The sequence below is a fragment of the Typha latifolia genome, chromosome 15 (assembly GCF_019914945.1).
Source record: "Typha latifolia isolate L0001 chromosome 15, TyphaL0001v2, whole genome shotgun sequence".
Classification (NCBI taxonomy): Eukaryota; Viridiplantae; Streptophyta; class Magnoliopsida; order Poales; family Typhaceae; genus Typha; species Typha latifolia.
This window is the reverse complement of record NC_133100.1, coordinates 1177603-1202882: the sequence shown is the minus strand read 5'-3', so window position 1 is coordinate 1202882 and position 25280 is coordinate 1177603. Positions and strand designations below refer to the sequence as shown.

The 25280-nt window shown below is 38.0% G+C and overlaps 4 protein-coding genes across 6 annotated transcripts; 2 read left to right on the top strand and 2 right to left on the bottom strand.

Moving 5' to 3' along the window:
- Window positions 1-270: 270 nt before the first annotated feature.
- LOC140802450 (uncharacterized) lies at window positions 271-4229 on the bottom strand. Its single transcript, XM_073157991.1, has 5 exons — window positions 3746-4229; window positions 2163-2213; window positions 1286-1419; window positions 756-856; window positions 271-670 (listed from the first exon to the last, which is right to left on the bottom strand). The coding sequence occupies exons 1-5, from the start codon at window positions 4136-4138 to the stop codon at window positions 495-497; spliced, it is 855 nt and encodes a 284-aa protein (XP_073014092.1). The 5' UTR covers window positions 4139-4229; the 3' UTR covers window positions 271-494.
- A 1816-nt stretch (window positions 4230-6045) lies between these two features.
- On the bottom strand, window positions 6046-14097 carry LOC140802029 (uncharacterized). Of its 3 annotated transcripts, none has more exons than XM_073157437.1 (5): window positions 13940-14097; window positions 13171-13423; window positions 12759-12843; window positions 11746-11867; window positions 6046-6476 (listed from the first exon to the last, which is right to left on the bottom strand). In XM_073157437.1, the coding sequence occupies exons 2-5, from the start codon at window positions 13402-13404 to the stop codon at window positions 6222-6224; spliced, it is 696 nt and encodes a 231-aa protein (XP_073013538.1). In that variant the 5' UTR covers window positions 13405-13423; window positions 13940-14097; the 3' UTR covers window positions 6046-6221. The 3 variants fall into 3 exon arrangements, with proteins under 3 accessions (XP_073013538.1, XP_073013539.1, XP_073013537.1); XM_073157438.1 differs by having other exon boundaries at window positions 13171-13453; window positions 13940-14085; XM_073157436.1 differs by lacking the exon at window positions 13940-14097 and having other exon boundaries at window positions 13171-13560.
- Window positions 14098-16479: 2382 nt separating this feature from the next.
- LOC140801651 (disease resistance protein RGA2-like) lies at window positions 16480-18157 on the top strand. The gene has a single exon (XM_073156869.1). It carries the CDS (start codon window positions 16646-16648, stop codon window positions 17885-17887), a length of 1242 nt encoding a protein of 413 aa, XP_073012970.1. The 5' UTR covers window positions 16480-16645; the 3' UTR covers window positions 17888-18157.
- A 2032-nt stretch (window positions 18158-20189) lies between these two features.
- On the top strand, window positions 20190-23972 carry LOC140802137 (putative disease resistance protein RGA3). Its single transcript, XM_073157573.1, has one exon. The coding sequence runs from the start codon at window positions 20190-20192 to the stop codon at window positions 23970-23972; it is 3783 nt and encodes a 1260-aa protein (XP_073013674.1).
- Window positions 23973-25280: the final 1308 nt, after the last annotated feature.

Genomic DNA, 25280 nt, shown 5'->3' with positions numbered 1-25280 from the left:
CTCTCTTATGTAAGTGAACGCCTCATAAATGAACTAAGCCTTAATATTACTGGACACTATCAAAGTTTTCTCTTCTCAAAAGCTAAAAATAATATCTCCATTTGCAGATTAGTTTGCACCAATAAAATATTAACTAACCTCTTCAAGTTCAAGAGCGATATTCTGAAATTTCTAAAATGTCTGGGTTAGTGATACTGAAATTTGACTAGCATTGTAGAAGTTGGCCTGCGTTATTTTTCAGGCTATGCTAGATGAATTAACACAGGGATGTTAGAAGGATTCTGCACTGGAAGTAATCTATTCATTTGTAATTGTTACTCTGCAATCATGCTACGTAAGCTGAAGTAATATTCTTACCCGCCTTTCTTTACAAAGATTGAAACAATCCGCATAAATGTAGAGAAAGAAGTACAACTTGAACCTCAAAAAGCTGGAAAGAAGAGCAAGATATCTATTTGTTTTGAGGGAGATTACCTAAACCATGAGCATTTTCGTCATGACTCCACCTTATCAGGTTTCTGTTCTTCCTCACCGTTATGTTCTCGTGGAGAGAGAAGATTGATGAAAGCCTTTTTGGCCTGGCCAACCACACGAGAAGTTCTTCTTGCTGCGCCCGCAACCACAGGTTGTATTGAGATATTTGGTAAGCTTGCTCTTTCCTGTATCATTGCTGTAAGTAAACACATTGGCAAGATCAATTTAAACAAATAAATAAGGTGGAATATACAAATAAAATGAGAGAGTTGATAACATACAGATAGTCTGCTGCCGAGCCATAGTTCCCATCTGTCTGATTCCAGCCTCTGCAGCTTGAACTGCTTGAGCTGATTTGCTGACACCATCTGCTATCTCCTGGCTGAAAAGTAATGGCAATACAAGGAGTGTGTGAACTAGCTACTTTAAAGGGAAAGCCAGCCACTTTGGTGTGACCAGCATGCAGTGTCTGCAATCTCTCTCCTTTAATGACCAAAAAAGTTTAGGTGGTGTTTGTTTTGTGCAAGATATTTATTTATGAATTAGATTTTTTTAAAATATATTTTAATCAAACGTTGCATAAAGTAAATTATGTGGTAAGTTATGTATAAAATTTTATCACAGGTGACACGCTTTATAAGTAAGATTTTAATTACAATTAAAATCTTATTTAAGATTATTATTACATTTTACAACTAAACAAAATGTGAATAAAATTATAGATGCATATAATTTACATTTAAAGAATGTGCATAAAGTTATCTTTAAAAAACTTCATGCATGAACCAGACGAGGCCTTAGTTTCTTTTACCTCAAATCACTCAATTCCAAAGTGAGATCACTGATCTCCATGCCAGAGAGTCTTATTGCTGCCATAGTACTTGGTAGTTCTTCACGAGCAGTATCAGCTAGCTTTGCAAAAGATGTTGCCGCTCTTTTCATGGCCTAAAGAAGAAACAAGGGTTTAATATCATTATGCTGCGTGGAGGCATGTAACAGGAAAAAAAAGGTGAAAAGAGCAACGGACTTGCACATTGAACTGACTGCTGAACAGGAACAATGAGAAGATAAACTCTAACAGAGATTGAGTATGCAGCCCTTTTCGGTTTCAACTCAAATGTGTCATGAAAAGCTTAAAAAGCTGAAAATAGGCAGGATAACATACACAATGAAGAGAAACTAGCTTGTGATACGAAAAGATTTTGTAACCTTTGTATTCTGAAACAAGAAATACTATTAAAAAATTATAAGAGCAAAAGCTCAAAGTTCAAAATGAAAAGAAAACATAAATTGAGAAATTTATTCCAGATATTCAAGAAGCATTGGAAGATTAAAAGATGCAAGATTTATGAGGTCTCTGGTCCCCCAAGAAGATAAGTTGATCGAGCTCAAGTTACAGGATGTCAAGAAATTGAACATGCTTAGTAGAGATTAGCTCAGCATGAATTTTACAGGCAGCAGACAAGCAAACTTGTGTCCTAAGGAAAGAGTTAAGCTGACATTTCTGGCCCATCTAGCAAACTTTTTTTTTGGCCCAGCTGTTTGGATTGGTTTACCGCATACTAATACAGTTACTAAACTATTATTAATATAGTTATCAAATTACTTCACGAAAGCCATAACCTTCCACTGAACCATAATGTATGAAAATAATGAACTGTACAAATTAAATGATAAGAAGAACTTACAAACAGTGTAGGAATAACTGCAACCACCAGGCTGGTAAATGCTACAGAGGTCTGCAATATATAGAAATAAACATAGTGTTACCATTATTATTTTCCTGAAAAATTCTAATTGAAAAAAAAAATTTCATAGGTCAGCGTAATTCTTGAGGCATACAAGGTCGAATTTGGAAATAAATAAAATTATATCCTTGACTTGGTTAGAACCCATAACAACAACCTAAGTATGCTGAAATCTTAAAATGATGCTATATGTTCTAATTCATCTCCTTCGCAATCAGCTTTATTAAAATGTGAAGTCCAGACTCCATATAATCAAATTATAGAACTAATAAGTGATAACAAATTTCCATAGAAAAATAAAAAATTAATTATGTAATTTCTTAGTCTAAGCAAGCAACAGTTAGTTAATGTAGCAAAAATTAATTCCCATATGTTTCTAATGAAGTACTAAGTTGTTGTAAATATAGATATACAACGAGTTTGCATGTTATCCAACAATTCTATTATCTGCCTAAATTAAGTAGCTAGCTATCAGATATATCAAATGAACTGCCACGATGAACGGAAGAAATTTAATGCGATAGCTCATATTGCCCTAGAAGAAGTGACTATAAGGTTCGCGTAGTGTAAAGTCCTACACAATAAGTTGGTGTTAATGCTCTACACTTACCACTAAAGGAACCTTCCATGAGAATTATAAGGCCAATTAGAGGATAAAGTTATCTGTTATCCTGTCTAGACTTTAGGATCAGTCACCTCTGGAAAAAACTTTCATGAATTCCTTCAGAATAGCAGTCTAGACAAAGTTTAATGATAGACAGCTTGTATTTAGAGATTTGTTTTCATCTCCAAGGCACAGACAGCTAAAGATCCAAATGAAGCACAATCTCATTCTTAAGGCCACTTTAACTGTAAGATTTAATTATCAAGGTCTATAAACAACAACCCATACTAACCCAAGCACACATATATGGCAACATAAGATTATCTGAGGACGATATTTGCATTCATAGATCAAATCAACTATAAATAGATGTGCATAACAAATTGGTGTTCAGAAAGTGCATTAAAAAAACTATTGTATAAAGAAATTTAGAAATATAAGATGCCTACAGAAGCAACTCCAAACCTGATGACTAAACTCTAAAGACATATTTAAGGTTGGGATTCATCCTTTTGGTTCCTTTTCGACCACATAACACTTGAAGAAATTGAATAATAACTGTTTCATAAAAAGAACAAGGAATAAAACTTAAAATGTCCAAAATTAACACCTTCTGCCAATGTATTACGGCTAAACCAACCGCTAAATTACCCACACCAAGATAGTAAGAAGCACCAAATCTTCACCCTGTTGCAAATTTATTAACAATCCTCAAAAGAAGAAATAAGAAAGCCATCTCCATTTCATCCCCATCCCATCTAATAAAATCGACATCTCCCCACTCAATAAACAAACGAGATCGAACAAAAGATTACATTTTGGTAAGAAGTCAACTCATTTTAGACGTTCACAACTCCTAAATCCACACAAATCCAAAACCCAAAACAAAAGAGAAGCCAAATTACAAAGAAATACGCACCGTGACAGCAATGAAGGCCAAGAGGAAGAACGCCTGATCTCCCAAACTCATCTTCCAACTCTCAACACGCACCGGAAAGCTCGGCTCTCCAACCCCCACGCTAATCCGATCCCCTTCATCTTTCACTCTCTCCTCCTCCACCTCCTCGACCTCCACCAGGTCCGCAACCACAACCTCGGACTCCTCCAGCCGCTTCGCAGATCGACAAGAGAGCACGCGGTGCGACGCAAAGGCGCGAGAAGGGAGGGGAAGATATCGGAGAGAGAGGGATTCGATAGAAGATTTAGGGGCGAAATTAGGGTTTCTTTGGTGACGAGGGAGAGAGGAGGAAGAGGGGTAGGAGAGGAGATGGAGGCGATTGGCGGAGGAGACGAGGGTGGAGGGGCGAAGCATCTCACTCCGTTCCTTGCTCCGGAGTTCTCCGGTGAGAGGAAACGCTGCTATTTATTTATTAGTTATTTATACTAGATTTTGTTTAACGGTCTTGCTTTCTTTGCAATATAGATATTTGATTCCTTAGAAATTTATACTCTACGCCCTATACTTTGATTTTATTATCATTCAAACCCTACCATATAGTTATTTATAATTAAGTTTAGGACTAAACTAGTTTTATTTTAAAATTTATTTATCAAAATAGACAGCACCTAAACTTAAATACCAAAAGATGTCACTTAACTGTTAATTATTTTTCTAAATAAAAATTTAGTGTTTTATTTATTATTATAGTAAAATAATTTTTTTTGATATTTAAGTTTGAGTGTTGTCAATTTGATAGATAAATTAGAAAACAGTGCAAATTTGTCTATCTTATATATGGTTATTGCCGCTGTTATATAAGGGTGTAAACGAGCCGAGCTTGATCAAGCTTGGCTCTAATCAAGCTTGGATTGAAATTAATTTTGAGCCTGTCTTTGTGATCAAGCTTAAATTGAAATAATTTCAATCCGAGCCAATTTCGAGCTTAAACGAGCTTAAATGAGCTGCTCATTTAGTAATTTTAAGCCTTATCAATTTTAAACCATTTTCGAGCATGAGTAAGCTTGAATTAATTTATACTTGAATCAAACTTGAAATAAAACCTAATTCAACTACAAAGATATAAATATTACTAAAATATAAATTACAAGCAATAAAGATAAATTGGTTACAAAACTATAAGCAAACAATAAAGATAATTGTGTCAGAAAATAATAGCTGAAATTCGTAAGGGGTGAAAGGGTTTTGATCTGATAGTTCATATTAGATTGATATTACTCATATATATATATATTCGAGCCTTATTGAGCCGGCTCGAGATCAAGCTTGGCTCAAAATTAAATTCGAGCCAAGCTTTAATGATCAAGCTCGACTCAGCCTATTTTCGAGCCGAGCTTGAGCATTATCAAGCCGAGCTTGAGCCGGCTTGATTATTTTGACAGTGTTGTTGTTATATGATCAATGGTTAATTTACCTTATTTATATAATAACTATTAGTTAAGTAACCAACGTTAGGATAATTTTTTGAGATAATTAAAATAATATGGAGAAATCGAATGATAAAATATAAATACGAGGTTTGTAGGTAAATGGATGGTGGCGTTATGGCGAGAGGATTCGGATGACATGGCACAAGCATAGATTCATAATAACTTGCTATCATTATTTTGTATAATAAATTTCTTACATAATTACTATTGAAAACAAAATATTATAATTGTCATTATTTTTAAAGTTATAAGTGCTCTCAAAATTATTGAGCTCTTTCAAAAATTTATTTTGTTAGTTAAATTTAATTAATCACAATAAAACAAAATTTTTATCAATAAATTACTAAATAATTTCCGGATTTATCTAATTTTATCTGATACAAAAGAATATTTTAAGAATTTTTTTAAATTTTTGCAAGAAAATAAAAATCAATGATAAATTTGACACTCTAAACTATCAGAAAGAATGGCACTTTTATTTATTTACCTACATTTGCTAATTTTTTATCAACCGTGAGGAATATCCTATAAATATTTGGTTAAAAACTAACCATAATAATAATTTAAGACCCTAAATAAAATAATGGTAGTTTATGGCGGGGAAGTCATCAAGGCAGCTCTAATAAGTTCTTATATTGCAGGTCAACTGGGATGCAGATTCAAGCTATAGAAACAGTCTCTTATACTCCAGAAGGTGATAAGATTGTGTACATCTTGCTTTCAGCACTCAACCGTTCTATGTAAGATATACGAGAATGCAGAACATCTATTCATACAAATTATAGAGTAACAGAAATTTCTCTTCACTTCACTTACCTGCAATACATAAGATGATCAAATGAATCAAATACATCTTCATTATATAGAGTGCCCATATAAAATTTCGAGACATCTCTTATTTAGATAGCTGTTGTACAAAAGATGTAGAACTAAAACATGGTTTCATCACACAAAACTGATGCTTCTGGACCCAACTGCAGCAATGAACTGAAGAGGAAAAGGAGTAATCAATCTGAGTTACTCTGTTGATTTATTGTAGGAAGATATACTCTATGGAAATTGTTCTTGTTAAGTTTCCTCCGACAGGTAGGGCATTTCTTTTGTGCTTTGATTGAAGCCTTAATACAACTCTGACAGAAAATATGGCCGCAAATAGTCGAGCATGGTTCGTCCAGCTGGTTCAAGCAAACAGGGCAGCTGAATGCCGGTTCCTGTGGAGACACCTTTACAGGCTCTGGTTGTGGATTCTTTGATTTATTTTTCTGCAGCACATATTAAACCAACCATAAAGTGAGAAAAAGAATTCAAAGAATTCAAAAAATAAAAAGAGATTCCAAGGATAATGAAAATAACAGAGCATGAATTTGTCGCTGTAGAAGCTGAACACTGTTACAAGTATGTTTAATAACAGATACTCCATATGGAAGATCTACTTATTGAACTCAAGCCTACAAACTTCAGTACACACCTAAATAACAAACAGCATGACCAAAAGCCAGAAGGATAAAAAATACAAACACAAAGAAAAAGAAAAGAAAAAGAAAAAGACAAAGAAAAACAAAAGAAAAAGAAAAAGACAAAGAAAAAGAGAAGATATAGATGCATTGTAGCATAGGACATATCTAAAATGGTGATACACTCAGATTGCCTTAAGACAAAACGGCTATTACGAAACTCGTACTAAAAACGAAGTATGTTGGTTAGCTATTTATCTCAAGAGTTGTTGACCCTCTATTTGCTCCAGGAAAATGAGCACATACATTAGCTCATAATCATGTAAAGCACAATGACTCCTTATATGCCAACATTCCGTTACACCTCACTATAGAAAACAGATTGTCGATCACCAACACATCAACGTGTAAAAGATTAATAGCATTATATTAGGCAAGACAAAGAAAGGGCGGGGCCGCATAGACTCCCTCACCCTCTCTGCACCACAGTACCAGAGTGGCGTGCCACATGTCTTCTCTTCTTTCGACCTTTTCCCTACTAAATTCTCATCTCCCATTTTCACTGAAACCTCCCTTACCCTCTCTCCTGTTTGTGCCACTGTCGCGGGTCAGAACTTTGTGCTGACACTGCCGATGAGATCCCCGATAAGCCCTCTAGCTCTTCCCTCCTTTAATTTGGGCTTGGTCTGGTCTGTACAATACCGGTTCCTCTCCTCCTCTACAACTTCTCCAAAAAATTAATTGGTTGGCGGTCAGGGGGGCTTTCCATTACCCAAAGCTTCCTCCTAGCGAGAGATTTTGTTTGGGCCATCCTGTTACACGTGGCTTGTCCCTGCCACTATGGGACCTCCATCACCGCAGTGCAACCTCACCTATCTCAACCCATAGCCTAAACCACCACCTTTCCCTATTGCCTCCTTTGGCAAGACTTTGGCCTACCTCATCAGAAATCTGGGTCGTGGCTCACCTCCACCTAACGACTGACTAAGGGTCGTGGAAAGCCTCTCTGTGTTGGGTTTCTCTCCTTTGTGGGTTAGGTGACTTAGGCTCAAACTAAACAAGGCCTAGCTAAGCCCTAGCACTAGGGGTTGTGTAGGCTTGATCGAAAATCCCAAAGGTTGGATCAAGCTTGGCTCAAGCAAGGTTCGGGTTGGGCTAGCAATGGGAGGCAAACTTGGATCGATCTATTAGGCTGAGCCTATGAAAAGAGTTTTGGCCAGTCACTGTTTTTAAAGGTGATCAATGCTCATCAAGATAGTGGCGGGGCCGCTAGCCAGCTGCCCCACCATGCACCTAGGCGGCCTACTAATGGCAGGTAGGCCGCCATTCCTCCTCTTTTTTCTTCTGCTTCTTCTTCTTCTTTTTCTCTCTTTCTGCCTTAGGAACCTATTTATCTTTTTCTCTTTCTCTGCTTTGGGAACTCACAACTTCTCTTCTCAAAGTATTATGGATTCCTAATGTAGATAGGAGTCTTTTTCTGCCTAGGGAACTCATTTTTCTTTTTCTCGCTCTATCTGCTTTCGGAATCCACCACTTCTATTTTCAAAATATTGTGGGTTCTCAATCCCAATATAGAGAGGATAAACCGTGAGATAAGTTGTCATGCTCCACACATATATATATATATATATATGGATAAAAATATATACATATTTATATATAAACTTTGATAATATATATATCTATATGTATGTTAGAGTTGTAAATTACCATTAAAAATATTTAAATATCCTATATTAACATATAACATATATTAAAAATGCTAGACCATCTTGGCACCCACCTTTCATCTAGAACCTAGGCAGTGGGGTGATCGCCTATTAAATGCGGCCGCCTTTCAATACATTGGGACTAGTCTTTTTGGGCTAATTTATTTACCTTAGTTATTCCTTTAATGTGGCTCTAATATAACATTTTTCATAGGTCTTCCATCAACTGACATGACTCCTAAAGCTGATTGTGACCTACAAGGAACCCTAATCGTTGCCAAGAACTCAGCGATAGTAGGCAAATGGACTATCTCCCCTTACTAATACTTGATGTTTATATGAGGTGATAGGTTATACAAATGACAAGACATGGTATATTTCACTAGATGCCGGCATATAGTGGCAATATAACACCTAATACTTCTTCCAATTGCCACGATGCTTGTGTATGTATGGTAGCATATTTAGTGGTGATATATATTTATTTCATGATGATGTCTATATTAGTCTACATTATACTTGTTGATTTCCCTGTTGGTAACATGTACACAAATTAGGATGACACTAACACCATGTGCACAACCATTTGAGAGTAGGACTTCTATGTCTCAACAAAACATGATACCACCCAACCAAAGTAAGAGGAGAAAATTGTACTATAGTATAATATAGTAGGACCCATGTTTGAAGTCTCAGCCTGTAGATATGAAACAATCAGGTACACCAATCGCCAAGCTTACATGGGCAATTATACTACTTTAGGAGAAGGTCAAACCCTTTTGGTAATAAAATTGAATGTGTGAGAGGTAGGACAATGTAGGTCTAACGGTACCCAGCTGGCATAGGATGAGGATGCTTTGTAGGGCCAGTAGCTCAATGGTGCGAACTCTAGCATTGATGCACGATGTGGTTAGTATTTGTGGTCACAGGCCCATGACTAAGCTCCTTAGTGTATGGCTATAGAAAATTAGTTCAACTATTTGTTGGGCATGGGCAAACGATACTACAGCTAAGATCTACCCTTCCTTTTAGGGATGCTTATTCTAGATAACTAAGCTCTTTAGTCTATGGCTACATAAATTAGTTCAGCTATTTGTTGGGCATGGGTAGACGATACTACAGTTGAGGTCAACCATCCATTTTAGGAGTGCTCATTTTAGATAAATATGGGTAACAATTGGTAGGCCTATTCTCAAATGATAGGTAGGCATGTGGATATCGAGTAAGTCAAATTGTGCAGAAGCCAGACCATGCTGGCTATATATATATATAGCCATCTGTCGTACTTGTTGATCTAATGTATTATGCACTTTATCGTGTTAAATATAGACATATATATTGTTTATGCTATGTGTTTGCTTGTTTTCTTATAGCCTAATCATGCTTGATATAATTGCCACTTGCTATACTTTAGGCTCACTTCCAGTTCTAGGTCAATATCTGATATGGACTAACCGATGCAATGGGAAGAGCATGAGGTGACCAGCTTAGCTATTGAGGCATTAGACTATTTTACTGGCTTATTGTAATAGTTTGTAGAGTAGTATGCCCTCGATGTAGCTTCTAGTTCAGCATGTACTTTTGCATTTGTCGACTTTGTTGCATTGTTGTACTAATCGATGGCCTATGTGTCCTACTGTTGCTTATGTTATTTTTAGTTATATCTAGTAATGGTTGGCAAGTTGTTAGCTATTATCCCCTCTATTTGGGTCTCTTGTGGAGGCTACCTCACATTGTTGGTGCATGGTGAATTCTAGGTATTTCAAAAATATGTATTAAGCAAGAGGAAAATGGTGTATAAATAACTATGCCACGATTTTTTTATTTGTTCCTCTAATTAAATCAAAATTCTTTCTCCAAAATTCATTCTACATTGCATGAAATATTGTAAACTATTTTGGTTTCAAGGAAACATTAATGACTTGCTATACTTGAATTCTAATACTCAAACAATCCTTGAATTCTAGTGCTAGTGGCATAGGGTGTGCCCATTTTAGCTTGCCACATTATGTGCAACATGCCACAGCGTATGATTGGCACTAACAATGGTCGTGTGGACGACCTACACATACAAGGGTCGCACGACACCTCTTCTAAGGGCTTCGCCCTCTCACCATTGACCTCATTGTTGCTGCTCACCGCTGACTTTGTCGCCCCCGAGCTCGAGGTGCCGCTCGCACCCTAGTCAAGTGCCTTAGCCCGAGGAGGAAGAAAGGGTCAGGTGGGTCGGCTTGGGTTGAATAAAAACTTAAACTGTGCGCATTTAAGTATTCGCAAGTTAAAATTTTTTTCAACCTGAACCAATCCACGACCCTTTCTTCCTCGAGCTAGCGCACTCGACATTGGTGCAAGCGGCACCTCGAGCTCGGGGGCGATGAACTTGGTAGTGAGTGGCGACGGCAAGGTCAACGGCAAATGGTGAAGGGTGAAGGTGAGTAGCCTTCCTCATCTTTTTCTTTCCAGTATCCTGTGTGAGCACATTTCTACATGCCTCTAAGCTAGATATCCTAGTGATTGTTTGCATAAACATAGGCCTTTCATTTTAGATTCTATAAGAATCACTTGTTCAAGGCATTGCAACTAGTCTTTCCACACAAATGAAATTGTAGTGAAAATCACTTCTTATGAACATCAGTGGCACTAACTCTCCCAACTTAAAAGTTTGAACTTTAGCCAATAATATACTTCTTCGATAGGAAACTAAGAATTAGTGATATTCAAGCTACACTGTTTTTAAATTGTGACAAAAGGAGTCCAGACTATTTGACAAGTTACTTCAAGGCAATATGGCTTTATTAGGATTGAATACTCAACTAGCACATTCTTGTAAATACATTATCAGAAGTCAACTCCTAAATTGAAAAAGAAATTGGAAGAATAACACTTCTCAATTTGATTCTGTATTTCTTACCCGACTTCAAAATATCTTGGGTCTAGACCAACTTAGTTCACATAAAAGACTAGTATAGAAGGCTAAATTGACTGAATGAGAAACAACTCAGTCAAAGGGAATAGGAACTTTCACACATTGAGTAATCAGATGATCTAGTCCATTTGGGCCTATAGCAAATCAAACTGAACAGAGTCAAATAACATAAAGAAGTATAGATCAATTTATGCCTAGCTGAAAATTATGTGCAAGATGGGTCTGATTTGTGGACCAGACACAACCAATACAAGTACGTCTAATAATAATAAACAGAATATGCCAGTTTTAATGGAGAGATCTCCAAAAGATTTCCTTGGGACTAAGGAATAATCAACTTAAGAAGGATAGGCACTGCTAACTATATGAGGAGATGGAAGAAAATTCTTATACAGACTTATACGAAAATAAGTGCAGAAACAATAAAGCAGAGAAAAAGAACCTTGCTGTTGCGATAATATTCATTAAATTCGTTATTGGTAGCCACATTGCTTCGTGGAATCCTCAAACGCTTGTTATGGTTGCTACAAGATAAAGTCCTCATTGTTTTGTCTACATCACCACCTTTGAGAATAGATTAAAAAGTCAGCCACGATATTTGTAGAACGGAAGTGTAAATAAAGGAAGCAAAATGTTTTCTAACAAAAATGACATATCTAATACTAAATATGGCCTTCTGTATCCTAAGAAAAAGAAAGCACATTTCCCTGAAATAGTAAGTTATGGTTCCGTAAGATGTAATACAAAATCATCTTAAACCTCAAGAGAAATGCACTCAAGCTGCTACAATACTGCTACCAATTGATGTGAAAGAAAATTCACTAAAAAGGGAAAAAGGAAAGCGCTATGTGGATTCAGAAGAAAGATATATATAGTTAAACAATCTAAAGAAACAAAAGATATTTTGTTTTAATTTTAAAAGCCCCAGTGGATCAGCCTTTGGAATAAAATAGGGTTATTTGCAGGCAAAGGATACTCTAACTCCTAAGGTTTCAATAGTGACCATTTTCAGCATCTTGGAACAAGGGGGCAGAGGTAGAACCTCAATTTATGATAGGTAGTGTCAAAAAGAATGAATAGAGGAAAAACAATAGATAATATTCGTGTAAAATAGAAAGAAAAGGAATACCTCCGACATTTTGCTCAATTGAGAAAGAGGTGAAGATAATAGGTTCTAGTATGGAACCACCCAACCAGGGGGAAAAAAAGAGATCAAGGAAAATGAAGAAGATCAAATAGGTTTGTCAGGGATAACCCTAACTAGGCCAGACTCAATTTAAAGACACCTAAAGATCCAAATCTAACTCTTTAATCTGAAATGTCGTTGACTATTATGCACCTACATAGATTTATCCAACCAACAATATATACCTAATTTTGTTCTCGTACACAAAAAATATAATTGTACATATGAACTTGAAGAAAGTATATGATAATTAACAGATGCATAATGACCTGTTTGCCTTGGATGAACCTCCTCCAGATCATCATCGAGAAGCACTGTTGCAGGGCACTTCCTCCTAGGTGCCCCATTACTTGTCTAGCCCATTAAAAGAAAAACATATCAGAGAGCACAAGAAAAAGAAAAATAAAAACTTAAGTTACAACAACCTATTTGCAAAAATAGTATAACTGCATACTAAATTACTGACCCGACTCCATCATTGCCCACTACAAGGAAAATAAAAGGTTGAATTACAAGGATTTCACATATGTTTCTGTTACATTCAATCTTCTTAACATAAGCACAAGTTTAATAAAGAATTGAACCACTTTTCATCCCATGGGTTAAAAAGAACAATCCAAAAATACTAAAGTTGTCATCCAAAATTCCAAATGCAAAATCATGGAGTGATGGAACACAAACCTGGGATAGCCGAGCTGATGAAGATAAGATCACGACATCATCCTCAATGGAATCAACATCAATAGGTGATCCTCGCATGCCATCATCAGTCAGAAACTGTGAGTACTGTCGTGCACTAACATCAGCCAACAAGTGCAAGTTTTCAGGAACAGAAGTTCCTTTGTGCATTCCGGCCTCCACCACAGGATCATTAAGGTCCACATTCGACGACATTTCTCCAAGGCCACCTTCCATCACATATCTCGTCTTACATCTAATCGATGACGATGTACGCAAACTCATTCTATGAATCACTCACATCAATTAAGGGGACACAAAAGAAATATTGACTAAATAACACCACACATAAATATACTTCCATGGACACAAGGCAAAAAAAATAAAAAAGATCTAAGTAATCACATCAGAGGCATATATTATATACAACAAGATACAAAGTAAACTCTTGAAATGCCAAAGAACATAATATAAACCTTCCCTTTACTAGAAAAAATTCTGACTCTAAACTTGAACAACTCAAATTGCAGTGGATTCAATGCAGATCAAGGGCCCTAATCTTTAAGAAGATTACCTTTTTCTTTTCTTGGCACAGAGAATTATAAAACTTGTTCTTCAAAAACTAATCTTTCACACCACGATTGGTGCTTTTCGCGGAGATCGATTAAAATTATATAGCAAAAAGGAATTTGATGAACGTAGATACAAGAAGTCAAAGATGAATGGATCAAATCAGCAACAAAGGCAGGCAAAGATGAACGAGGAATCGTACCTTAGAATCAGAGGAGAAGATTCGAAGAGAAGGGTTTCTTTTATCCTTCTGCTCGCTCGATTCAGTTTCTAGGGTTTTATAGACGGAAGAGAGGGGGGGAGGGGGATAAAGATATAATAATTGATGGAATATTAATTCTAATTTTCAAATTTTCATTTGATATTTGCATATTTTATTGGATTTAAATAACACCCTTCACAATTTCCTTTTTACTGAGTTAATTACATTTAGTGTCCCGAAATATACCCCTCAATTATGGGTTCATGTAGATTTTTTTATTTTATTTATTTCAGGAGATTTATGTGGATATAAAAAAGTATAGAATATGTATGTGGAAAATAATAAGAAGAATTATTTAGACATCAAAAATAATTCACACTATATCATATAGAAATGGTTACTTAATCATAAATACAAGATAACCTTTATATCCTTGACTCAATGTTTTAGATGTTTTATTTTTTTTTATTATTTTTTGTTAGGTGGAAAATTAACATAGAATATTTTTGAAAGAAAAAAAGTTATAAGATATTTTTTTAAAAATTTCCCAACACTTTAATTTGAAGAATAAATTGTATTCTATTCCCCAAAATTTGGGGTGTTTACACTAAAACCCCTTTAAGTTTATAAAGAATAAATTTGAGCTTTTCTTTGTGCACTTTATTATATAAAGTGTTCATCCAAAGAAATATAATTAATTTTTAAGAAATTAATTTCTCTTATAAAACTTTAAAGATTTTTTTTATGCAAATAGCTCCCAAAATTTAGAGAAGACCCAATATAGTAATTGTTTAAGAATTTGTTGGCCAATGTTTTAGTTCAAGGAAGCTTCAATATTCTCTCTATTTTTTAACAAATTCTTTTCTCCCTAAGTACAATAATAATAGTACAATAATAATACTATGAATAATATAACTCTTAAGCAATTAATTAGATATATAAAGATCGATAACATTTAAATTTAAATGACATAGATAATCAAATAGGGAATTTAGTTTCTACTATTACAAAAAAGATAGTCCTCTAATATACATCTCTCTACTGTTACCGAGCAGTAGAAACCACCACCTAATCTACTGCAGTGGCTAGCCGGATCACCTCTTGTATAGATGTACTTTATGGCTTATTTAGATCCATATTAGGTATGATGGAGCTATAGAAAGTTGGATCTTTTGTGTTGCTCTAGACTGCTCGAGTAAAAATTATTTATTTTATTTTGTATATTTTTTTATTTTGATATAATATATTTCATTTAGTATAATAATTTTTCAAAGAGTTTATTCAAATTACCTCCCATTTTTATCTATATATTAGACTTGTAAATAACTATTTGGAATGAATTAAATCCCTAACTAACGAATTTTTTCTTAGCTCAAGCTAAACTTAGCTGCTCAAAATTGAACTCAAATTGAAAGTAAACATGTTAAGACCAAACAGTGATTTTGAGCTAACTCCGAGTAGACATGATCATCGGACGGGCCGAGCTAAAATAGTCTAGCCCGTTACCGCCCGTCGGCCCATGAGAGATCGGGCTAGCAGGTCGGGCGGGGTCGGCTTGACACACCAATCATTTGGCCCAATTCACATTTTAGCTATTTTTAGAAATTTTTTTACTATTAACTTATTTCTAAAAAAACTATTTATATTCCTCCATTAAAAAATAATAATAAATTAAAAAAATTTAAATGTGTGCTTAAAAAAATGTAAAACGATTTAGTACCAACATTTTAGTTAGTTTTTACTATAGCATAACGGGTAAATACTGTAGCAGAACGGGCGGGTCTAGTTGCAGGTTAAACGGGTGAGCTTCTGGGCCGAGTTGGGCGGGCAAAAGGCTAGCCCGTGCCACCCATGGGTAGTTCGAGCTCAGGCCGGACTTAGCTCGGTCCAAACCGGGCCGAGCATAGTCGAGCTAGGACGTTTGATCAAGTCTAGCTCCGAGTACCACCAAGATGGTCTCGCGGAGACCATCAACCCATAATAGTTGGATCCGTCTGAACATTGATGGCTCCTTTGAGGCATCAACAAAAAAAAAATAGTGGTATTGGTTAGGTATTCGTGACTCTAATGGCTCGGTTTTAAATGCTGAGGTTAAACCAACTAATGTGTTAAACGCACTCCAAACAGAAGCTATGGCACTAAAAGAGGCATCGAAGATTTCTAGTAATTTGGACATCACTCACTCACCTAGAGATAGAATCGGATTCGAAATTGCTAGTTTAGCTATGCAAACATGATTATTCCCCTTGGCAAATGACCAACGTGATTGAATACTGTGAAAAACTAATTAGAAACTTCTAAGGTACCTCCTTATGTCATACTAATTGTGAAACCAACTAACCCATTAATTGATTGGCTAATTTTGGCTGAGTCCGAATTTTCGTTGACTCAGCCAGTGAAGACTTTCTTAAAGCTTAGGGCCATTCATTTTATGTGATGATTGATTAGGATCTCAGTATTGTCGCAACGGCCGTGTGTTGTTTTTGGATTTTTGCTCTGCCTTCATAACGAAGTTTTACTTCAAAAAAAAAAGCAGTGATTCTGAGCCCAAAATAATGAGTTGACTACATGGTCGTCGACGACTAGAAAAGTCTTCGCCCTTACCGATCGGCATCTATTTCTTGGGGCTTCTCCTCTCGATCCCAATTCTGCTAATTCTAATTCCTCTTCTCTCTTTTGTAATCCACCCGGCTAATTACCTTCGCAATGAAGTTCGAAATGCTTCAATCTGCTGTTGTGGAGGAGTTGGTGAGCAGAGTCGCTGCCTTCCTCGAAGGGCGGTACAAGCTTCAAGACGACGTCGAAGGCAAACTGCAAAGGCTAAAAGAACTACTCGTAGAGATCAAGATCGTCGGCGAGGCAACGGCGGGGAAGGAGATCAAGAACAAGAACTTGTTGAAGCGGTTGAAGGAGATCAACGACGTCGTGAGACAGGCGGGCGACTTGATTCAGGCCATCGAACCTCGATGCGTCGAACGGGCGAACGCCTCGCCTTCTTTCAGCGCCTTCAAGCTTTTCCGTACTGCCATTGGCGTTGCTGCAAAGGTATTGCTTCCGTGTGCTGAGGACGTCAAGCAACTGAGCGTCCTTGTCGAGAAGTTAGAAGGAATTACCTCCAAATTTGGATCCTTAATTGCATTGTTGAGCTTCGACGCGGAGTCGAACAAGCCCCGCAGCACCGGCCGATGTCCAACCGCCGGTTTGCCGACGAACCTGCATTCTCTTGTTGGTCGTGAGAATGAGAAGGAAGGTATCATTACATTCTTGCTAAGGAAAGAGCCGCATGGTGTTCGAAATGTACCCGTCCTTCCGATTATCGGTGCCGGAGGCATCGGGAAGACTGCCGTTGCGCAGTTGGTCTACAACGACGAGAGGGTGAAGAGCCACTTCTCCCTCACTATGTGGGTCTGCGTCTCCGAGAGCTTTGATGCTTTCAAACTCACAAACGAGATCTTAGATCAGACGGACAGCCACACCGGCTACGGCGGCTTCAAAAGTTTCAACAAATTACAAGCAATTCTGAAGGAGAAGTTAAGCAAAGAGATCTTCCTGCTCGTCATCGATGACGTACAGAACGAAACTGGAAAAGAAGCCTGGGATAGGCTCAAGGCTCCATTGAACAGTGGGAAAGAAGGTAGCAAGATCTTGCTGACTACTAGGCTAGAGAAGGTTGCAAAGTCGATGGGAACGATGAATCCGGTTAAAGTAGAGGGTTTACCAGAGGAAGAGTACTTGTCCTTGTTCGAAGAGTGCGCATTTGGTGGTGCGAAGCTTGAAGAGCATCCGAGGTTAGCAGCCATAGGGAAGAAGATTGTTTCCGAGCTGGAAGGATCGCCTTTGGCAGCGAGGACTGTGGGTGCCCTGTTACAAGATAAGTTTGATTGTGATCATTGGGAGAGAATTTACGAGAGTAAGATGTGGGAATCGGAGTTGGATCAGGATTTTTAAACTGAGTTTCCTACGCTTACCTCTCCATCTGCAGCAGTACTGCTTGCCTGATAAAGAGAAATGGATCTTCTCAAATTTCAGTTGTAATGATAGTTCAGCGTCAGAATACTATTCTCCATCATTCTTTAGGCCGGGTTTCAAGATTTTCTCTTTTATCAGTAGATCATGATGCAGATGCACTTGTTTGTCGGAAAAATGTCGTAAGTGATTTAGGGTAGGGTGTTCAAAATTATGACTGTTTGAAAATGCTATCACAGTCATTTCATGATACATGACTTCTACTATAATTCTTTTTTTTAAAAAAAAATTTGGCATCAATTCTGATAGAAGGATGTCATGATGTCAACGCAATACTTAGGGCTGATAAAAAAAGCTCAATTGCTTGTTAGTGAGCATGGATCGAGTTTAGATGGAACTCTAGATGAGACTAGTTGAGCTTAGCGTTTTGCCTTGAAAAATTAACTGACTCAAATAGAGCCAAAGTTGGCTCGAAAAATGTTCTTTTCGATACCGAGGAGAAGGAGAAGAAGATGGTGGCCAAGAAGGTCCTCATTGAGAATAAGCCCAAGGCAAAGTCGCCCTCGCGATCCGATTACCCTCAGCAAGGAACAGGATCAACGACATGCAGTTCTCAATCTCCAATGAGATCTCCCCTACGAGGTTGTTGTCGAGGAGCAATTTGGTGAGCTAGAAAAGGTGATGATAAGGATAGCATGCACTGCCAAACACCTTTAGCTTCGCCTCCTTCCCCTTCTCCTCCTTCCTTCTCCTTCTTCTTTTTTGCTGATGACAAATCCATGGAAGCCAAGAAAAGTTGTAGCTTCAACACAATTCAACTTAGAGCTAGAGTCAATGCTTCTCCCGTCCTCCAAACTTGCTCAATAGTAGGAGGTGGTTGTCGACTTTGAGGTTGCATACTGGGATACCGAACCACATAGGAGCCCAACTCATGCTACTCTCAAGCCAACTCGACCCAGCCTTTCACAACTCGTCTCAAGCTCAAGCTAAGAAATATTTACTCTCAAGCGAGCTAAGCTAGGCCCAGCTCACTTAAGTTCGGCTCCTTTAAACCTCTAATCACAAAATGACAATAAAGTAAATATGGGGATATTTTATTTTTTTCTCATAGGTCAGATGAAATCACATTATGTTGGGGGAGAATGACATACTAATTTACCCTTGATCCTTAAGTATGGATGATGACTTGAATGTGGCTTTGAAATTTATTAGAACTGGAAGAGATGCGATCCATACTCATTTATTATCTTATAATATTTTTATAATATAAATAAATTTATTTATTATTTAGATAATTTTATAAATCGATAGTTAACTTAATAAACGAGTCATGTCTATACTGGCTTAAATGTAACTCAACTTGACCGGATTCAATTGCCTTCCTAAACTTTAAAAAATAATAGTAATTTTTCTAGTTGGCTCATGTTTTATAAATTTAGTATATATAAAACACTAACAAGTGCTTCTAAGACTTTCTTTTATTGATAGAATGTATAGGTTAATCGTAAGCTAGACATAAGAGGTAATGCTTATATAGACCAATACGGCAATACCACTAAGAAATACGTTACAAAAAAAATCTAATCAGGAGTCACAACATGCTTAACAATTTATTTTAATTTTTATATAAATAAATTTACGCACACAAACGCTGCAAACCGCTGACTTCTGTGATGCAGAGTCCTCCTAAGTGCTTCTTAGATTTAGATGTTGCTCCACTTAAGATGTTAATGGTCTAATACAACTAGAAATTAAGTACAGTGTTTTAGAAATTTCTCTTTATGGTTTCTTTCGTGGCCAATCAATCACTACTCTTCTTACTATTTTTAGTCAATAGTTTGATAAGAACATAACAAAAGAAGGAAGGAGATCTATTGGGTTGTTGACTTGTTAGCTGTCCATCACCCATGTCTTTCTTCTTCTCATCTCTCTCTTTTACTCATTTCTCTCCTTCTCTCCTGATCTCACATTTTAGAAGTTGTTTCAGTTTCTCTCTCTGGTTGATCACTTGGTGTTCGCGAGGAGGATTTTGAGAGCGATGGCTCTGTCCACAATTGCAAGTGTTGATGGATAAAACCAGCTCGTTCTTGGAGAGCAAGTACGAGCTGCAATCGTACAGCGGTGAAGAAGAAGCAGCAGATCCAAAAAAAAAAAAAAAAAAAACTACTAGTGTCTGCTGCCATCTCTTGTCCCTCCTCTGATCTCTCCTTCTCTCACTCTGTCTTCTTTGTTGCTTCCGGAGAAGGAGATTGGGATGGCTTTCTTTGCAACGTCCGTAGGAGCGATGTTTGGATCTGCTGCTGTGGGTGAGTTGGTGAGCCGGCTCACCTCCTTCTTGGGAGGGCGGTATCGGCTGCACTCCGATGTCGAAGGAAAACTGCAAAGGCTGAAGGAACTACTTTTAGAGATCGAGAGCGTCGTCGAAGCAGCGGCCGGGAAGGAGATCAAGAACAAGAAGTTGGTCGAATGGTTGGTGGAGCTTAAGGACGTCGCATACGAGGCGGACGACGTTCTCGACACCTTCGAATACCGACTACTGGAAAAGAAGGCCAACGCGAACGAGGAGGTGAGTTCTTTTGCCGCCGCCTCTTATAATATTTTGCTTTTGCCTGATGAGGACGTCAATGAGCTGAACACTCTTTTGGAGAGGTCGGAGAGGATGGCTTCCAAGGTTGGGAATTTCCTTACCTTGTTGTGTTTAGATGGACAATCTAAGAAGCACGCAGGCGTCATCGGGCAGCGTCTCACTGGCTCTTTGCCGACGTTCCAACATACTTTTGCCGGTCGTGTGAAGGAGAAGGAAGAGATCATCGACATTCTGCTGAGAACCGAGACGTACGGTGCCGGCGTAGCTGTTCCGGTCCTTCCATTACTCGGCATGGGCGGCGTAGGGAAGACTACTCTGGCCCAGGTCGTGTACAACGATGAGAGGGTGCAGAGCCACTTCTCCCTCAAGATGTGGGTCTGCGTCTCTGAGAGCTTTGATGTCGTCAAGCTTACAAGAGAGATCTTTGATCAAGCATGTGGTCATAGCGGTGCTACAAGTTTCAACAGATTACAAGAAATTCTCAAGGAGAAGCTTAGCTCACAGAAATTTCTCCTCATCCTCGATGATGTATGGAACGAGACAGAGAGGCAAGCATGGGATACACTTAAAGCTCCACTGTGCTATGGGAAAGATGGAAGCAAAATCTTGTTGACCAGCAGACTACTAAAGGTTGCAAGACTGATGGGAACAATGGACCCACTTGAACTGCAGGGATTACCAGAGGATGAGTATTGGTCCTTCTTCAAGGAGCAATCATTTGGTGGTGCCAATCCAGAGGAGCATCCAAGATTAGTAGCCATAGGGAAGGAAATAGCTTCAAAGCTAAAGGGGTCGCCTTTGGCTGCAAAGACCGTGGGTGGACTGCTGAAAGATAACTTAGATGTTGATCACTGGGAGAGCATTTCCAAGAGTGAGATATGGGAATTAGAGAAGGGTGAAGATGGCATAATGGCAGCTCTCAAACTGAGTTATCTACACTTACCTTCCCGTTTACAGCAGTGTTTTGCTTACTTAAGCATATATCCGAAGGACTGGAGGTTCGAACGTGAAGATGTGATAAGAATGTGGATGGCACACGGTATGATTCATCATGATAGCAGGACCACGAAGAGAATTGAAGATGTCGGAGATGACTACTTTAATGAACTGGTATCCAAGTCATTCTTCCATTATGATCGCTGTACTGGCATATATGAGGGTACTACGATAAGGGAGCATGATAGAACTGACGACTTTTATGAGCTGAGATTCAACTCAGCTTTCAAGAGATACAAGAACTATTACAGTATACATGATTTATTACATGATTTGGCGGAATCTGTTTCCAAGGTCGACTGCTTTAGAATGGAAGGTGATGACTCCAGGACAATCCCGACCACCACTCGTCATTTACTTCTAGTAACAGGACATTTAGTCAAACTAAAGGAAAACACATCAGTGTTGAATAATCTCCGCACCTTGATTTTGTTGGGAGATATCTTTAATGATGTCGTTGATGGTGCTGATCTCCAAGATGTGATTAGAAAGCTGAAAAAAGTTCGCCTACTTGCTTTGAGATATTGCAACATAGAAAAATGCCCTGAGAATGTAAGTAGTCTTATACATCTGTACTACATGGATCTCTGTGGCAATGATAAAATCGAAGACTTGTCTGACGAGTTAACTAAGCTTTACCATCTACAAACATTAGATCTCGGTGAGATGAATTTGGATCGTGTGCCTGAAGGCATGAACAAGCTGATTAATTTGCGACACTTAATTTGTTCGAATAAAATAGTATCAAAGGTAGCAGGGATAGGGGCAATGACTTGTCTTCAGGAATTAAGAAACTTTCTTGTGCAAAAAGATCCTAAATTTCAGATTGTACAATTGAGATACTTAAGTGAGCTTCATGGATACCTTAGGATTCAGAATCTTCATTGTTTGGATAGTGAAGAAGAAGCCAAAGAAGCTATGTTGTGTGACAAAGAGAATCTTAATCAGTTACATTTATCATGGGGATATAGTGAAAGGAATATAAAACCTGAAGAGGTGGAGAATGGAATACTAGAAGGCCTCCGTCCTCATCCAAATCTCAAAGAGCTTGTGATTTCTGGCTATAGAGGCAGCCGATCTCCTAGTTGGTTGTTTTTTGACCATTACTCACTCACCAACCTAGTATGCCTTACGCTATTTGATTGTTATGCGTTGCAGGATCTCCCACCTCTTGGACAGCTTCCGTACCTGAAAGTTCTTGTTCTGAGACATATGTCTGCAGTAAAAGAAGTCAATCGTGAGTTTCATGGAGAAAAGGGCTTTCCAGTATTGGAGCGGTTGACATTTGTAGGCTTGGCAAATTGGGAAGTGTGGTCTATAGATGAGGACGTCCCCTTGTTTCCCCGCCTCCAATGCCTTATTATCAAATATTGCGAAAAGCTAGAAGCAATTCCTCCTCTCCCACTTACGCTCCAAGAACTGAAAATTATGAAAGCCGGGCTGACTGTCCTCCCCAAATTTTTGACGGCATCACGTACATTGAATTCCTCGTCGTCCGCTTCCGGCCCCTCTTCGTCATCATCTTTTAGAACCTTGACCATCAAAGGGTGCACTAACATGGAGTCTACTGGTGAATGGTTTCTACTACATCATGATAATTTAAGGCACTTGGAAGAGTTGATCATTGACCACCCTTATGAGCTAAAACCTTTGCTACTGGACGGCATTAGCGAACTCATTTCACTCAAAAGCCTGCACATTAGGTTCTCTAACCTTTTTGTGACATCAGTCGGGAAGGAGGACGTGTGTCTCCTGCCTTCTTCACTAGAAAAGCTCACGCTTGAGTTTTGTTCTGTTGTTGACAACATATTGTCACAGTGTCTCGGAGGCCTTCCCTCTCTTCAATCACTGAAGATAATGGGGATCGGCAATACAACGACGATTTCCTTTCCCCATGGGTTGCAACAGTTGATACGTCTCCAAAAGATACTTATTACTCACTGTACAGAGCTTATATCATTTGCAGGCCTTGAAGCCCTTCCTTTGCTTGATAACATGGAAATATACGGATGTCCAAAGCTGGCTCCACTGCCATGCTCACGGCCAGATGAGGTTACATGGGTGCTGGGAGAGGTGGGCTTGTCATCTGTATCTACTCTTTTGGTCGACAACACCTTACTGCTCAAAGTGTTGCTTAGCAGACAAGGCTTTGCCTCTGTAAAAATACTAGTAATCAAATACTCTAATGAATCTGAAATGGATGGGCGGACGCTTCAATATCTCACTTCCCTCCAAGAGTTACATATTACAAGTTGCCAGAGTTTCCATGCCTTGCATGAGTTGAATAACCTGCAGTCACTCAAGAAATTGCTGATAGAGTATTGCCCCAACTTTCAGTCACTACCTAGCAAGGAGGGAATGCCACTTGATCTGCAAAGTTTATTCCTACGCAAATGCCACCCTGTGTTTGAGGAGCGGTACCGCAAGGGCGATGGGCCTGATTGGCCGGCGATTGCTCACATTCCGGACATAGACATTGTTTGATCTATATGAGGTATCACCATATTCTCTTGCCTTTCAGTGTGCATTTCCCATTTTTCAGATAGAGATTGAAATTTAGGAGTATTTTTCACGCATTTATTAGCATGAAGAGAGAACAAAAATCCGATGCATCATAACATTATAAATGAAAGCAGTCTGGAACTGTCTTCTATGTTTGGATTCACAAGGATCAATAGAATATCAATAAATATATGGAGTTTGCCTTTTGTGTAGTGCTGCCTGTTATAATTTGATCACTGTTTCCTTGTCAAGATAACTTTCCTTTGATATCATATGACTTTCCTTTGATGCCGTAAGGTGAGTTGGGTTCTCCACTGTGATTATCTTCTACGTTAACATTCCTGTGCAAGAGAATAGGGGAAGAATGCACCATGAGCTTGTTCCTCAAGTATTGATAACGTGTTACAGCAAGGCCTTCAGTAATAATATCTACCACTTGATCTTTGGATGAAATAAACTTGTCAACGATGTCACGATTTTTAATCCTCTCTCTAATAAAACGGTAATCCACAAGTTTCATATGTATGATTGTTTTTCTTTCTTGCTCTCAGTTTGTTGTTGAATATTAGAGAAACTATTTTTCCTCTCATTCATTCTCAGATTGTTGCAGTTAACTTAACAAAAGTATTCAGGGAAATCCAGCAAATACCTCAGAAGTTGATAAATTATAGTTTCAGTTTCAGGTATGATTTGAGATGACAGAACAGAATAAAATCTCTCTTTGATGCATTGTTAATCGCATTCTAAATTGCATCTTCACTATTGATCCAAGTTAGTATCACTTTTAGCCGTTTCTTATTGCTTTTCACTGCAGATCTACTACCTGTATTACATCATTCTTTAGTCTCGTTATAAAAGAAAGGATTAGTATATGTTTTGTTCATGCATGAAATATAGGATTGGATTCCAAAACCAAGGTACAATGTTGTCGCACCAGAGAAGAAGAAAATAGAGGAATATGTAACTCATTAAAGAGCATGCCCAACTAATATAGTTGAGCAATTTTAGTAGCCATAGGCCGATACTCTGCTTCTGTGCTTGAACGTGCCACCGCTGGTTGTTTATTTGCGCTCCAAGATATTAAACATGAGCAAAAAAAGTTACCAAAACCATTTGTTGATCTTCGATCATCTGGGCTTCCAGCCTAAAGAGAAAACTGCAGTAAAAGTGATGTATTTGTATTGCCTCATTCGCTATACATTTGATCAATACTTATAGAGTACAATATAACAACCAAAGCATAAGTTATGATGTTGTTGCATAGAGTTTGAACCATCGAACTATAATTAG

Coding starts and splice junctions, on each gene's coding strand:
- LOC140802450 (XM_073157991.1), bottom strand. CDS start 4,138: ATGCTTCGCCCCTCCACCCTCGTCTCCTCCGCCAATCGCCTCCATCTC. Junction 2,214..3,745: donor TGGCCTTCATTGCTGTCACG/GTGCGTATTTCT, acceptor TATATATTGCAG/ACCTCTGTAGCATTTACCAG. Junction 671..755: donor GGCTCGGCAGCAGACTATCT/GTATGTTATCAA, acceptor GTTTACTTACAG/CAATGATACAGGAAAGAGCA.
- LOC140802029 (XM_073157438.1), bottom strand. CDS start 13,452: ATGAGTTTGCGTACATCGTCATCGATTAGATGTAAGACGAGATATGTG. Junction 11,868..12,758: donor GGTTCATCCAAGGCAAACAG/GTCATTATGCAT, acceptor CTATTCTCAAAG/GTGGTGATGTAGACAAAACA. Junction 6,477..11,745: donor AATATTATCGCAACAGCAAG/GTTCTTTTTCTC, acceptor TATGTGCTGCAG/AAAAATAAATCAAAGAATCC.
- LOC140801651 (XM_073156869.1), top strand. CDS start 16,646: ATGAAGTTCGAAATGCTTCAATCTGCTGTTGTGGAGGAGTTGGTGAGC.
- LOC140802137 (XM_073157573.1), top strand. CDS start 20,190: ATGTTTGGATCTGCTGCTGTGGGTGAGTTGGTGAGCCGGCTCACCTCC.